The sequence below is a fragment of the Mauremys mutica genome, chromosome 2 (genome assembly GCF_020497125.1).
Source record: "Mauremys mutica isolate MM-2020 ecotype Southern chromosome 2, ASM2049712v1, whole genome shotgun sequence".
In the NCBI taxonomy this organism is placed as follows: Eukaryota; Metazoa; Chordata; order Testudines; family Geoemydidae; genus Mauremys; species Mauremys mutica.
The window spans coordinates 292,197,327-292,212,012 of NC_059073.1; the positions used below are offsets into that span (position 1 = coordinate 292,197,327).

Genomic DNA, 14,686 nt, shown 5'->3' on the forward strand with positions numbered 1-14,686 from the left:
GTCTGATCCCCCACAGGCCATCTTTCCTCTCCCTCCCAGGGCTGTTATCTTTATGTTAGTCCAGCTTAGCTGAAACTTACCTAGTAACAGGAATTTCCTACTGTCCCCATAAAGCTGTCTCAGGTTGATGCAGAATTCGTGTATTGAAGCCCCATTGCGATATTCGTGCAGGAGCATTGCAAACTGCTGGATCTCTTGAGAAGAGAGTTTGGTTCTTAGCTAAGGAGAAGAAGCACAAGGCACGATTTGACCTCATTTCTAATAGTGGAGAAGCCACGGCTAGTGAGGAACAAAACATTCAATGGGCTCTGTTAAAAACAGCAAGTAAGGGTCACTCAGTGGTGGACAAAGCAGGGACTGACACTCTCCTAACATAAACTGACTGTTTAATTACATTAATGACTGAGCCCATGTCCTTGTTGGCAAAGGGAGACAACGTTGTAAGAAATCCACCCTCAAGTGGCACAGGTTAACCTAGAAATGCTGTTCCATCTTAGGGAGCTCAAGCTAATCAGTGTCTAGGCTGACTATAAGTGGGTGTTTAAGAAACAGGAGCTAAGGCCCAAGTAGCAGGGTGGGGTCTTCAGACTTTGCCCATCTGTCTTTGCAAAGCCACCAATATCCCTCTGACATCACCAAAACCCAGCAGAAACAGCCCTCATGCACCCACCTTCCCAAACACACACCAAAGTCCTCTGGCTGACAGCAGAGTTCTCCTACAGGCTCCACTCAGTACTGCTCAGTGCATCCCCCAGAAAGGATGTGGCAGCTGCAGACCATGGCGATAGCCAGATGCACTCCAGAGGAATCAGCTTGAGAGCAACACCATAGGCAACCGCAGCCAGGAGCTACACTCTGAGCATCAATCACCTGGTGTGTACAGCTACTAACAGCAATTCATATTTTGCAAACTGTACCTAGTTTGTAGGCGAAAAACCCATTGCTCACAAAGGGACTCTCAGAAAGGAGGCAACCGATTAATATGCTTTGTTTAAATCCTTCTTAGGTTATTTCTAACCCTATTAATTCAGTGACCAACTTCAGTGATTGCTCCTACAATTGTGTGCCAAATATCAGTTTAATAGCATGCTCTACGGTCCTACCCATTCTGGCAGCATCACCACTTAAGCACTGTGCGTCACAGGAATCAGGGAGCTTTTATCTAAGACTGTTCTCATTCACAAGAACCTTTGCTAGAAGGAGGGAGGGAGTAGCTCTGGGAAACTGCTCAAATCATTTGCTTCCAGAGCCAACTTATGTTCAAACCCCATTTAGGTCCAAGTGGAAATTAGCTTGATGGCATCTGACCAGAATCCCTACAATTCCTACGTGACCATGAAGCAATGTTGTACGAGAGAAGAAAACAAACCAAGGTCGTTTATAGGACTAGTGCCGTCAGAGCTTGCCGTGGGGGTCTGACTCCATGCTACGGACACAAATGCATTCCCAAGAATGCTGGCCTGGCTGACACTACCGTAAAGAGATCATGTCACCTTGCACGCACGGCCACTCTTTGCTACGAACAGACAGTGCCTGGCCTCTGATGCAGACATTCCTACCGTCATCATGTAGTCCTGGAGCAGCTCCGTTGCCGTGGTGCTCAGCTCGCTTTCGCTAACCGTCTTAACGTGTGGAGACTGAGGCGTCGAGAAGGAAGAAGGCGAGTTGCCGCCTGTATCCGAGGATTCCGGAAAGGAGCTGAAATGCAATGGATCTGTGAGCCACCTTGAGAGCTCCATTACTGTCTAGCAGAGACACACTGGAAGAGTGTCCTGGGGAAACTCATTTTTAGCTGAGGCTGGTCTTCCTGTATCGGAAGGATCCTGGGGACTTGGATAAGGTGTTAGGCCCCCACCAAATTTAGCCAGCTCAGAGGGAAGAGTTATCAGACAACTCTTGTACTCAACTGCTGCGTGGGAGGGAAGCATATTCCATGGCAGAGGTGGGCAAACTATGGCTCGCGGGGCCATCCTGCCTGGCCTTTGAGCTCCCAGCCGGGGAGGCTAGCCCCTGGTCTCTCCCCCGGAGCCTCAGCTTGCTGTGCCGCCAGTGCTCTGGCCAGCAGGGCTGCAAGCTCCTGCCGGGCAGTGCAGCTGTGAGAGCCGCCAGGGGTGTAGTGTGTTAAATTGCTCCCTGTAGGAATGTGCTACTTACGGAGCACCAGGACTAGCAGCTGTAAGTAGTACACAGTAAGTAGCACATTCCTATGGGGAGCAATACACTACACTACACCTGGCTAGGGAAGGCTGTGCCTCCCCCAACAGCCTGGCCCCTGCCCCCTATCTGCCCCTTCCCACTTCCTGCCCCCTGACTTCCCCCTCAGAACCACTGACCCATCCAAACACCCCCTGCTCCTTGTCCCCTGACCGCCCCTCCCCGGAACCCCACCCCCATCCAACCCCCCTGCTCCTGTCCCCTGACCCCCCATCCCCTCGCCACACCCCTGCCCCCTGACAGGCCCCCCAGGACCCTACCCCCAGCCAACCGCTCCTGTTCCCTGTCCCCTGACTGCCCCTTATCCAACCCCCCCACTCCCTGCCCCCTTACCATGCCGCTCAGAGCACCCGGAATGGCAGCCGTAAGTAGTATACCGTAAGTAGCACATTCCCACAGGGAGCAATTTAATACACTACACCCGCCCTCCATACACTTTCGAAACCACGATGTGGCCCTCAGGCCAAAAAGTTTGCCCACCCCTGTCCTATGGGCTTCTCTGGAATACTGTACTAAATGTAGCTCCAAAGCAAGTGAATTTGAGCAGGCAGGGACAGAGAACATAACATAAGAACATAAGAAAGGCCATACCGGGTCAGACCAAAGGTCCATCTAGCCCAGTATCTGTCTACCGACAGTGGCCAATGCCAGGTGTCCCAGAGGGAGTGAACCTAACAGGCAATGATCAAGTGATCTCTCTCCTGCCATCCATCTCCATCCTCTGATGAACAGAGGCTAGGGACACCATTCTTACCCATCCTGGCTAATTGCCATTTATGGACTTAGCCACCATGAATTTATCCAGTCCCCTTTTAAACATTGTTATAGTCCTAGCCTTCACAACCTCCTCAGGTAAGGAGTTCCACAAGTTGACTGTGCACTGCGTGAAGAAGAACTTCCTTTTATTTGTTTTAAACCTGATGCCTATTAATTTCATTTGGTGACCCCTAGTTCTTGTATTATGGGAATAAGTAAATAACTTTTCTTTATCCACTTTCTCAACATCACTCATGATTTTATATACCTCTATCATGTCCCCCCATTAGTCTTCTCTTTTCCAAACTGAAGAGTCCTAGCCTCTTTAATCTTTCCTCATATGGGACCCTCTCTAAACCCCTAATCATTTTAGTTGCTCTTTTCTGAACCTTTTCTAGTGCTAGAATATCTTTTTTGAGGTGAGGAGACCACATCTGTACACAGTATTCGAGATGTGGGCGTACCATGGATTTATATAAGGGCAATACTATATTCTCAGTCTTATTCTCTATCCCCTTTTTAATGATTCCTAACATCCTGTTTGCTTTTTTGACCGCCTCTGCACACTGCGTGGACATCTTCAGAGAACTATCCACGATGATTCCAAGATCTTTTTCCTGACTCGTTGTAGCTAAATTAGCCCCCATCATGTTGTATGTATAGTTGGGGTTATTTTTTCCAATGTGCATTACTTTACATTTATCCACATTAAATTTCATTTGCCATTTTGTTGCCCAATCACTTAGTTTTGTGAGATCTTTTTGAAGTTCTTCACGATCTGCTTTGGTCTTAACTATCTTGAGTAGTTTAGTATCATCTGCAAACTTTGCCACCTCACTGTTTACCCCTTTCTCCAGATCATTTATGAATAAATTGAATAGGATTGGTCCTAGGACTGACCCTTGGGGAACACCACTAGTTACCCCTCTCCATTCTGAGAATTTACCATTAATTCCTACCCTTTGTTCCCTGTCCTTTAACCAGTTCTCAATCCATGAAAGGACCTTTCCTTTTATCCCATGACAGCTTAATTTACGTAAGAGCCTTTGGTGAGGGACCTTGTCAAAGGCTTTCTGGAAATCTAAGTACACTATGTCCACCGGATCCCCCTTGTCCACATGTTTGTTGACCCCTTCAAAGAACTCTAATAGATTAGTAAGACACGATTTCCCTTTACAGAAACCATGTAGAGGGCTATATAGACAGCAATATCACTGTCCAGTATTCCAGCTGTAATTATCAAGAGAGTGTGTGTGTGTGTGAGATAAAAGTTCCCCCTTTGAGACTGTAAACCCGAAGTCAGGTCTATATAAATAAAGTATCATCCATGTAAGCCAAAGCACCCCCTTCCAGAATACGTACGATCAACTTACAAAGTGCTTGCTTCTGTTTCGTAAGATTCTTTAATGTCCACTTTTGTTGAAGAGTCATCTGCAAGGAAGATAGTCCAGTCAAGAGATTTACAGTCACGAATGCTGTCTATTTCCTAACCTACTGGTCATGGACATGGGTAGTTCCAGTCTGAGTGTCCAGGGCTAGAGTATGAAAAATAAGACCTACAGAACAGGGGTCGGGTCGGGGGAGGGAGTCTTCTGTCACTTAAACAGTATCAGGCGGCCAAGAGCAGGACAATGCTGAATTGCAAAGCACCACTTTATTAAACTGCCTCCACGGATTAAAAAGGAAACAAAATACAGATCCTCTGTGGAAAGGTGCAGGACAGCTCCCATGTTTCAATCTCCTACGGCCTTGCTTGCCCCGCAGCTACGGGAAAGCGACAGCTCCAACTGATGATGATCAGGGAGGAGATAGTTCTTTGGGCCATTCAACTCCACACAAAGGTTAGATCAGGGCCGCGGCTGTCACGAAGCTGGTGCATTTGAGATGCAGCTCCCACTCGCAGTTCACAATACATTTAGTAGTAAGATAGGGCCCCAGGAAGCCCTATGGTTATTAAGGCCTCTGTTTGGATCCAGTTTCTCCATCATAGAACCAGGAGCATGAACAGGGAAGGGAAGCAAAGGGTATTGCTACACCAAGTGCTGCGGCTCGTATGAGAGCCTGAGGCAGAGCAAGCCTGGGTTGTACGGGGGAGGGGTGGATTCTTCCTAAGAGTGAAAGGAAATGGCTCTTGACATACCACTGTGCAGGGACATATGGCGTGTTGGTGTGGAGGCCCCATCAAATATTGCTCTATCTAAGAAGTCTATTGTGGACTCAGTGTAAACGATCTGGAAGACTTGGCTGAGAAGTGAGCAGAGTTCCTCTGCAGTTACCTGGGGAGGGAGAGAAAGAAGGGTCAGTCAGGGAGGTTATGGGGCAAGATGCCCTCAAAAGAGGCAGCACTTGCTTCTATTCATCCCCCAAAGGAGCTGCACCACAGGGCACGCTCAGACGTATCCCCACCTGTATTTATAAAGGGCACTACATCACCATTAAATAGCGAGAACCCCACGGTTCCAGAACTGGGGGTGCCTCAGGACACTGCAGACTGGAGGAGCCTGTTCAGGGGATTTCAGTACCTGTGCTAGTAAAAAGGCTTGGTAAAGAAACAACCCCGGAATGTGAGCACAGCCGTGTGTGCCCAATTCTGTTATTTTATACCCCAGGATGCTCTCCAGTCCATGCAGACTGACAGATTTCATGCAACCCAGATACACTCATCATCATTGTTTCACAGATGTAACTTGAGGCCATTTGATGGTAGGAATGGGGCGTATATTGAAAACAAACTCTGAATATTCAAGTACCCTGACTAAGTACCTCATGGTCTTATTTCTATAACCTTGTCCTACTCTCCCCCTCAGCCCACTGGGTTTGCAGCTACCGTCCCACATCTGTCATACGTTACCTTAGACTGTAAATGTTCAGGACAGCAACCTGTGCCCCTCTGCACGGCCCTAGCACCCCCTGGGAGCTGTCCAAATAACAGAGTTTAAGACAAAGGAGGGCAAAACCTCTGCCCTTTAGGAAGTGGATTTATGCTGTGGCTGTTGCTCACCCTCTTTTTCCTGGGCAGGAGGAGATTACGAGAGAACAACCTCACAGCGGATCATTACGCCCTCTTAGCGGCAAGCTCAGCAGCACTGTAAGGCTGCAGTGGCCAAGCAGCTGCTTTCCCAGATCCCTGACTGCGGAAGTGTGAGCTGGGCAGCAGACAGCATCCTCAAGGAAGAGCTGTTCTCTAGTGCATTTGAATTAGACTGTGAAGCTTGAGATGGGGACCACATTTCCTTATTTGTACAGTGCCTAACACACCGATGAAGCCTTAATAATTCATTGAATAAATAGGTTATATACTATTCTTGCCTGCCAAGCTTATCCATAGCAAGTTACTACAGGAGCAACTTATAGTTCACATTGGGATGGATTCTGATCTCATGTTATACTACATAGTCTGGAACAACTCCTGTGAAGTCAGTGGAGTAACTATAGCTTTGTGTGTAGTAACTGAGGGCCAGAGCAAGCTATTTATTTACACAGAATAATCCCATGCAGCCTTCCTGCCATTCGATTGGACAAGTAGCAGCATCAATGCAAACCAAAGAGCTACTGTTCCATGGGATCTTGACAGAAGTTACAATATCAGGACCCAAAATTAAGACCATCAGGATCTACGAGGTAATTAAGTCTTACTTTGTTCTCTGTAGCCAGGACCACCAAACAACAAGCTTCAACAGGTACCACTCCACTCTCAGACAACGATCCTGAAGTAAGTGCTTTGGAGCTTTCTGCACAAAGACTCTGGCTTGGGGAAATCCCAGGGTCCTGAGCTGAGAAACAGAGAAGCTATTAATGAATAGCAGCAAAGAGTCCTGTGGCACCTTATAGACTAACAGACGTTTTGGAGCATGAGCTTTCGTGGGTGAATACCCACGTCGTCGGATGCATGTAGTGGAAATCTCCAGGGGCAGGTGTGTGTATGTATATATGTATATATGCATGCAAGCAAGAAGCAGGCTAGAGATAACGAGGTTAGATCAATCAGGGAGGATGAGGCCCTCTTCTAGCAGCTGAGGTGTGAAAACCAAGGGAGGAGAAACTGGTTCTGTAGTTGGCAAGCCATTCACAGTCTTTGTTTAATCCTGAGCTGATGGTGTCAAATTTGCAGATGAACTGAAGCTCAGCAGTTTCTCTTTGAAGTCTGGTCCTGAAGTTTTTTTGCTGCAGGATGGCCACCTTAAGATCTGCTATGGTGTGGCCAGGGAGGTTGAAGTGTTCTCCTACAGGTTTTTGTATATTGCCATTCCTGATATCTGATTTGTGTCCATTTATCCTTTTCTGTAGAGGCTGTCCAGTTTGGACGATGTACAGAGGGGCATTGCTGGCATATGATGGCGTATATTACATTGGAGGACGTGCAGGTGAATGAACCGGTGATGGTGTGGCTCCAGCTTCCATCCCGGGCACACCACACGATCCATTGTCTACAGTCAAGCACTGAGGTACAACCGCATCTGCTCTAACCCCTCAGACAGAGACCAACACCTACAAAATCTCCACCAAGCATTCTCAAAACTACAGTACCCGCACGAGGAAATAAGGAAACAGATCAACAGAGCCAGACGTGTACCCAGAAGCCTCCTACTGCAAGACAAACCCAAGAAAAACCAACAGGACTCCACTGGCCATCACATACAGTCCCCAGCTAAAACCCCTCCAACGCATCATCAGGGATCTACAACCCATCCTGGACAATGATCCCACACTTTCACAGGCCTTGGGTGGCAGGCCAGTCCTCGCTCACAGACAACCTGAAGCATATTCTCACCAGTAACTGCACACCGCACCATAGTAACTAACTCAGGAACCAATCCATGCAACAAACCTCGATGCCAACTCTGCCCACATATCTACACCAGCGACACCATCACTGGTTCATTCACCTGCACGTCCACCAATGTAATATATGCCATCATATGCCAGCAATGCCCCTCTGCTATGTACATCGGCCAAACTAGACAGTCTCTACGGAAAAGGATAAATGGACACAAATCAGATATTAGGAATGGCAATATACAAAAACCTGTAGGAGAACACTTCAACCTCCCTGGCCACACCTGCCGCTGGAGATTTCCACTACATGCATCCGATGAAGTGGGTATTCACCCACGAAAGCTCATGCTCCAAAACGTCTGTTAGTCTATAAGGTGCCACAGGACTCTTTGCTGCTTTTACAGATCCAGACTAACACGGCTCCCCCTCTGATACTATTAATGAATAGTGAGAGGAAAGGAGAGGAGGGGATATGGAAGTGATTAGCTCACTGATGAAGACCAAGGCATTGCATGTGGCCAACTGCCATCCTGATCGGATTCCCATTGTTTGGGACAGAAGGAGTTTGTTTTTCAAACGCACTATCCCCTCACGTGTGTGGCCTGTGATTCGCCAGCATTTCCTCCATCTTTAGGAATAGGTTTGAGATGGCGACACAGTTCAGTTCCCCGCTCTCATTCTGGAGTTTGGCAACCAACTTGTCAGTTTGGCAATTCAATCCATTCAGAGCAAAATCAGATTTTGCCAGTTGAAAAGTGTAAATTGACCAAGTTTTGTCACTGTAGTCCCCATTCCTGTATTTCATAAGAAATTTCAATTAGGATCAGCCAAGTACGGTAGATGGGCTAAGCTGCTTTGACTATTTTTCATGTCAGCTACAGCTGAGCTTAACTGGCCCATTATACTGTGAGAATGAAGGAATAATTCAGTGTTTTCCTAAGCCCCTCTATATCATGCGCTTACAGGCAAGTGTCCTGTAAGAGTGCAAGGAAGGTTGAGTGAATTAAACCTGGAGTCAACTCAGTCAGGCTATGGGGACTGCAAAGCTGCCACAGAAGGAAGGCAGTAGTCAATAGCAAGAAGAAGAAAGCTCCCTCTTGTGGAGCAGCAGCAGCTAGTGTAGAACATGGATCCAGGCCTCAGATCCATGCATTGTATAAAACAGAAAATGTTCAAATTATGAGGCTCTCATTCAGTGAAGGGTTCTGACAACTTCATGTATCACTAGCTTCACTGTTGTGGTTTAAGCAGCTGCAAGAACCCACCAGTAGAGTTACAGCCTCATCACTGAGATATTCTTTTATTCTCTATATTGCCCATCTCGGTCAAACAACAAATCGCTGCCATTAGATTCACCAGGAAGAAAAGTATCAGCTCCCAGAAACAATTACACCAAAAGATGCGTTTAAATGTAGTAACCAGACCTGGCGGAGAGATTCCTGAGCAGTTCCTGACTTTTACAGCAGTCTCGCATGCGAATTCAGAACGAACTCGCAATGTGTGCGTTTCTCCTTAATGCTAAGTGAGACCTGGGATGTGGGCACGTCGACTCTAATAGACGTGCACTATAGAGAGCACATTTGCCACCTCAGCGAGGTGAGCACTTCTAGGGAGCGACACCTGCAGTGAGTTTGGACACACTGGTGTAGTAGTTATTAGAAGCAGAAATCTCTCAAAACAGCCTTCTAATAGGAGGAGGGAAACAACCTAACTCGTTTATGAATGGGATTATATGGCAGGGTTGGCTGTGACAGCAGGAAATCCCTTCCAGCCTTATGTTCCTATGTTAAAGAAAACCACAAACAAACAAGCACCAGTTCTATCCAAACTTACTGGTGCTTCTAAACGGATGAAATATCTTGTTCACATGCACTGGGAAAATTAATGGCTGCTCCCACTTCACTAAGCCGATCTGAGCACGAAGAGCCTTAAATTGGGTGTAAGCATGATGTATGCCCACTGTAAGGTCCCTTTACGCCACCAGAGTGGTGTAAAAAGGCCTTAGTGTTAATGAGACTCAGGCCCTTAGACTCCAAAATCAGAGAACAGATGCAACCTGCATTGCAATCCCTGTTCTGGCCACAACCTACCTGTTTTCAGCACTACCAGGTGTGAGGAGTCATCGCGGATGTATGACACAGATGCGATGTCATGGATGGGGACCCTGAGTATGATATCCTCTCCATCCCGCCACACCAGCTTGACGTTGTAGGCAGACAGACTAATCACAGCATCATGTTCCTGGGTCAGCTGCCCTGGGAGCTGATGTGCCCTCTACAAACAAAAAAAACTTTCATAAAAAAGGTAGAATAACTTCCCGTTTCATTACCCCCAGGTGATAACAATGGCAGTACATCTCCCCGAGGAGGGGAACACCCATATACCACCCATCTGCAGTTCACATTTGCTGGGCACCTGGTAATTGGTCATGTACAAATCACCTTCACTATTAAAATACAAGGACTAAGATCATTTGAGAATAGGAACCAACATGATACGCATTTCAAACAATCCCACAATAACCCTCTTTGCTTAAGCTTCTCTTCTACTCGTGACTTCAGTCATCTACCCCTGCATTACATCGCATCCTAGTTCTTAGGCTGCAAGACTTCTCAGAAAAGGATCAAGACATTAACCTCGCTGCCCAGCAGCATCCATATCTATGTGCAAATATTGACTAAGAACAGTAGCAACTGTACAGCTGATATAGTTCATTCAGCAAGGGCTTGGAATACAGCGCTGGAATGGACTGGTACCCACCTTTGCATTGTCTATTAAATGCAATATTTCAGTACGACTGGAGGGATTCAGGTACCCTGGGATGGATGTTAGTTGGCCTAAATACTGCGAAGAAAAAAAAAAGGTTGATTACCATGTGATCCATAAACCAACACACTGAAATCCTTCCATCTGTGCTCACAGAAATTGGGATAAATTGAAAGAAGAAAAACATAGTTGGAAATAACTTCTTGAGCCTGGTCTGGAGAGAAATATTGCCTGGTTGTTGCCTCAATGCCACCTTTAGTAATCTCCTGAAACCTACTCACGACAGAAGACAATTGATGAAGCTACTCAAGGTGGTCACAATTTATACAGCTAGCTTCTAGGAGTTGAAATTCTGCCTCTTTCAGCTGGTCACAGGGTGAGCATCTAAGTCTAGTGGAGCATAATCTAGCACAGAGGTTTTCAAACTTTTTAGGCTCCATATCCCTTCCCGAATAACGTAGTCTGCCACGTACCCCTACTAGAGATAGGTAGAGCATGACCCTATGATTAGGCTACCAAGTCTTACTAAATAAAATATGTTGTCTGCCATTATAGGCTTTTTCTCGCATACCTCCCAATGAGTGCTCATGTACACCAGTTTGAAAAATACCATTTTACTGACAGCTGTCATTCTCCAGCAAGCATCAATTTCCTTCCAACTAGATTTCTGTATGGTCAGATTATACAATATTCTATTTAGCATCTTTCATACAGGCTGTATCCCAAAGGCTTTACATGAGTTGAATATAGTTACAGAATTAACGAGTGACCAGGAATAGATCGTTTTCAGCTGAAATGTCAGAGCAGACAGTTGATGAGGGGGAAATACACAAGAGGGCTGTTCCAGATGGCAGGAGCTGCAGAGAAAAGTCTTGTATTACGAGTGCTGAGATCACGTAAAGGGACGCTGACACACAGTCCATTAGGTCACCCAGAGGAAGCCCCCTAGGGATTTAAAATTTTGAACTTGACCCTAAAATGAAGGGGGAGCCACTGGAGCAAGGCTGCTGCGCTCCTTTGTGTTCCCTGTGTCCACTGCACCCATCGCTGAGGAGCTACAATACGCATGGAGACAGATGTTGAACACCACAATTCACGGACACATGGGCAGCTTTCCCCCTTGGAGATGCACAGAGAAAAGAGTGGAGAGCTGTGCGAGTGAACTCACGTAGGATTTCAAATGCAATTTAATGCCCAGGATCCTATTCTGCAATGTGCATTGCAGCAACGTAATCGACCCAACCATTTACTGAACCTGGCCACGAATTCAACAGGAGGAGGTGGCTGAAAGGTGAATGAAAGAGACGGCTCCCCCTCCGGCCCAAAAGAGTTACCTTGACTTCCTTTTCAATGTAGTCATTCAGCAATATGTCTGGTTCAACTCGATCAGGCAAGGACAGCAATACTGTATGAAGAGGTCGTCTTTCCGTAACCTTTTCCTGGGCCTTTTTATCCCGACCTTTTTCGCCTTTCAGGAAGACGCGTTTGAAAGGGGACACTATTCCAGGCTGCTGGCAGAAACAGAAAGAGTGGCGAGTTAGGGTTATGTTCGGCATGATGTAGAATTAATGCACATGACTGAGTCTTGTTAAAAGCAAGGCAGAGAGTTTGAGGTGAATCAAGTACTGTGCAATGAAAGGGAGTTAGAATCCAGGAGCAGTACAACAGTGGACTGTGCGAGCTCTGTTTCAGTGTGCCGAGCAGTGAGTATGAGCATCCCAGCTCCTGGTGCCACTGTCTCTCCTGAAAAAGGGCTCATTATTCGCCTGATAGGCTGCATGGGATTATTCTGTGTAAATAACTAGCTTGCCCCGGCCCTCCGTTACTTATGCATAAAGCTATAGTTATTCCACTGACTTCACAGTGTTGCATGAAGCCCATGATAATTCCACCATCAAACCGTGAACATTTCTCAAGTGGCCTGGCCCATGTCAAGGCTAGTGTTCCACTTTTACAAAAAGCTGCTCCCAAGAGTGCAGTTTCCCAAGTTTCCACCTCTTTCTCTCTCCCACACACCTTACTGACCACCACAGTTCTGTGCAGCGATACCCATCAACTCCCCAACAGTCAAAAAAAAAAATGGATCAGGATAAATGTTTACTCAACTGCCCAGGACATAACCATTGGCAGAATGAATAAGACAGACCAAATTACAGTGTGGCTTTAAAGCTCTGGATCAAATTTCAGACTTTATTGCCAACCATAGAACCACAGGGTTAGACAGGACTGCAAGGGTCATCTAGTCCACGGGTTCTCAAACTTCATTGCACCGTGATCCCCCTCTGAATTTTAGTTCTATCCTCCAAAGTACTGGCAACTCCCTCCCCCAGCTTTGTCTCATCTGCAAACTTCATCAGTACGCTCTCTATACCTACATCCAGGTCATTAATAAAGATGTTAAACACCGGACCCTCATTTGAAACCTCCCTCCAATCCGATAACATTCCATTAACAGTTACTCTGTTTGTGGTTGTTTAACCAATTATGTATCCATTTAACTGTAGTTCTGTCCAGGCTGCATTTCTCCAGCTTATTTATCAGAATGTCATGTGGGACTATGTCAAAAGCCTTCCTGAAGTCCAGGTACACGTGTCCACTGCATTCCTCTCATTCACCAAATCAGTTACCCTTGTCAAAGAGTCAAATCTGGGAGAAATTATCTTTCCAATGACAGATGGCAACCTCAGAGTCAATCATTCATACCAACATTCTGAATCGGGCTACATACAATGACAAATATAAATCTTATATTTTATAAATGGTAACATAGAATGGTATATAACATTTATGGAACAGCCAAAGAGGGATTGTGTTCTCAAACACAACCAGAACCTCATTAGTGTCTGGCTTTCGCAGCCTAACTATTTCATTAATGCATTTTGAAGCAAGTCATAGACAGACTTGGAGCGTACTTTCCTCCTAACCCGTTCCTTCCAGGAATCCTTCCTACTTCACACTTCTCCTCAATCTCCACACCTTATACTGTTGTCCCATGTCCTTCCCATCCTAGCTTTTAATGTAGTTACTTTTTGGTCTTGCCCTTCATTTGTGAAGTACAATATAAATTTACAGTGCTGGATATCAGCAAGCAGTTTATCATGACTGACCACCTTTCTTCAAAATGATAAACTACTACTGTATTCCCCTTTCAAGTATCTAAATATGTACACAGTACAATTATTATAGAAGTAATTGTCCAACAGAAAAAAAGGTGTGCCTTCAAATTTTTATGAAGTATGCAACTGTATGATTCAACCCAACATCAACAGTAATGAATCAGACCTGAGGAGATCAGAGAATTAACATTACGAGTTTCAATATTGATCCACTCTCAGTGGTTTCCTTATGAAATTGGAGGTTTGAAAAATCAAAAGGAAGTTCTGCAAGTTCAGTCTAGGGTCTGGAAAGAAAAAAACCTAGCTGAGTTCTTTCTGCTTTTTGAAGTCACTAATGATAATAGAGGCTCGGTGATCAGAGCTTAGCTAAATTATCCTGAAGATGTGCAAGGCAGAACAGAATCCAGCTTGTTCTTCCAAGGCTGTACATGCACTGCAGGGCTAATGAGTTGTTTGTGTCAATAAAGTAAACAGCTCTGCCTCAGAGATGCAGCAAGAAGATATGCAAAGTAAGGAAGTGATATTTTACAAAATAGCTTTGCAGACTCTGATGGCACTTTAACTTGCTACCATCTGTTAGCAACATGCTTTTATGATCAATTTTAGTTTTATTCCTTGTTGTGTTCTCTGAGTTACCACTATTAAAATTTGAATGTGCCAGCCAACAATTCAGATGAATAGTTTGGAGAAGGAACCCAGTCGAAAAAATAAACTGCACAAAGACTGTGAAAGTTACTGCTTTAGGAAAGAAAAAAATCTAACATCAGGACATGAATATAGTTAATATACTGCTAGGAACAGACAGTCTCACCCCCATGTTCTGTAATTTCACCCATATTGTAATCTTCTCAGCAGCAAAATACACTCACGTCAACTTTAGTAATCTCAGTTAATACCGACAAAGGCTTTAATCTAGCAAAAAAGGAAGGGAAGCAGCAGCATCTTCAAAGTAAATACACCTCCAATTTAAGGAGTCAGATAGAACCTTTAATTCATGTTTGAAAATGGGCCTTGGGCTCCTATGTCACTGAGGCGCTTTTGAAAGTCTCACTGAACAT

At 45.6% G+C, this 14,686-nt stretch overlaps 1 protein-coding gene across 5 annotated transcripts in view; it reads right to left on the bottom strand.

Moving 5' to 3' along the window:
* Window positions 1–14,686, bottom strand: part of CCM2 (CCM2 scaffold protein) — a 95,089-nt gene that overhangs the window by 27,725 nt on the left and 52,678 nt on the right. For 3 of the 5 annotated variants that reach the window (XM_045003809.1, XM_045003805.1, XM_045003810.1), the window contains exons 2-9: window positions 11,847–12,023; window positions 10,507–10,590; window positions 9,837–10,020; window positions 6,607–6,743; window positions 5,111–5,246; window positions 4,344–4,401; window positions 1,560–1,698; window positions 81–219 (exon numbers count right to left, since the gene is read on the bottom strand). In XM_045003809.1, the coding sequence (XP_044859744.1) occupies window positions 81–219; window positions 1,560–1,698; window positions 4,344–4,401; window positions 5,111–5,246; window positions 6,607–6,743; window positions 9,837–10,020; window positions 10,507–10,590; window positions 11,847–12,023 (1,054 nt within the window). The remainder of the gene's footprint in view (window positions 1–80; window positions 220–1,559; window positions 1,699–4,343; window positions 4,402–5,110; window positions 5,247–6,606; window positions 6,744–9,836; window positions 10,021–10,506; window positions 10,591–11,846; window positions 12,024–14,686) is intronic. The other 2 variants (XM_045003807.1, XM_045003808.1) reach the window with 1 other exon arrangement.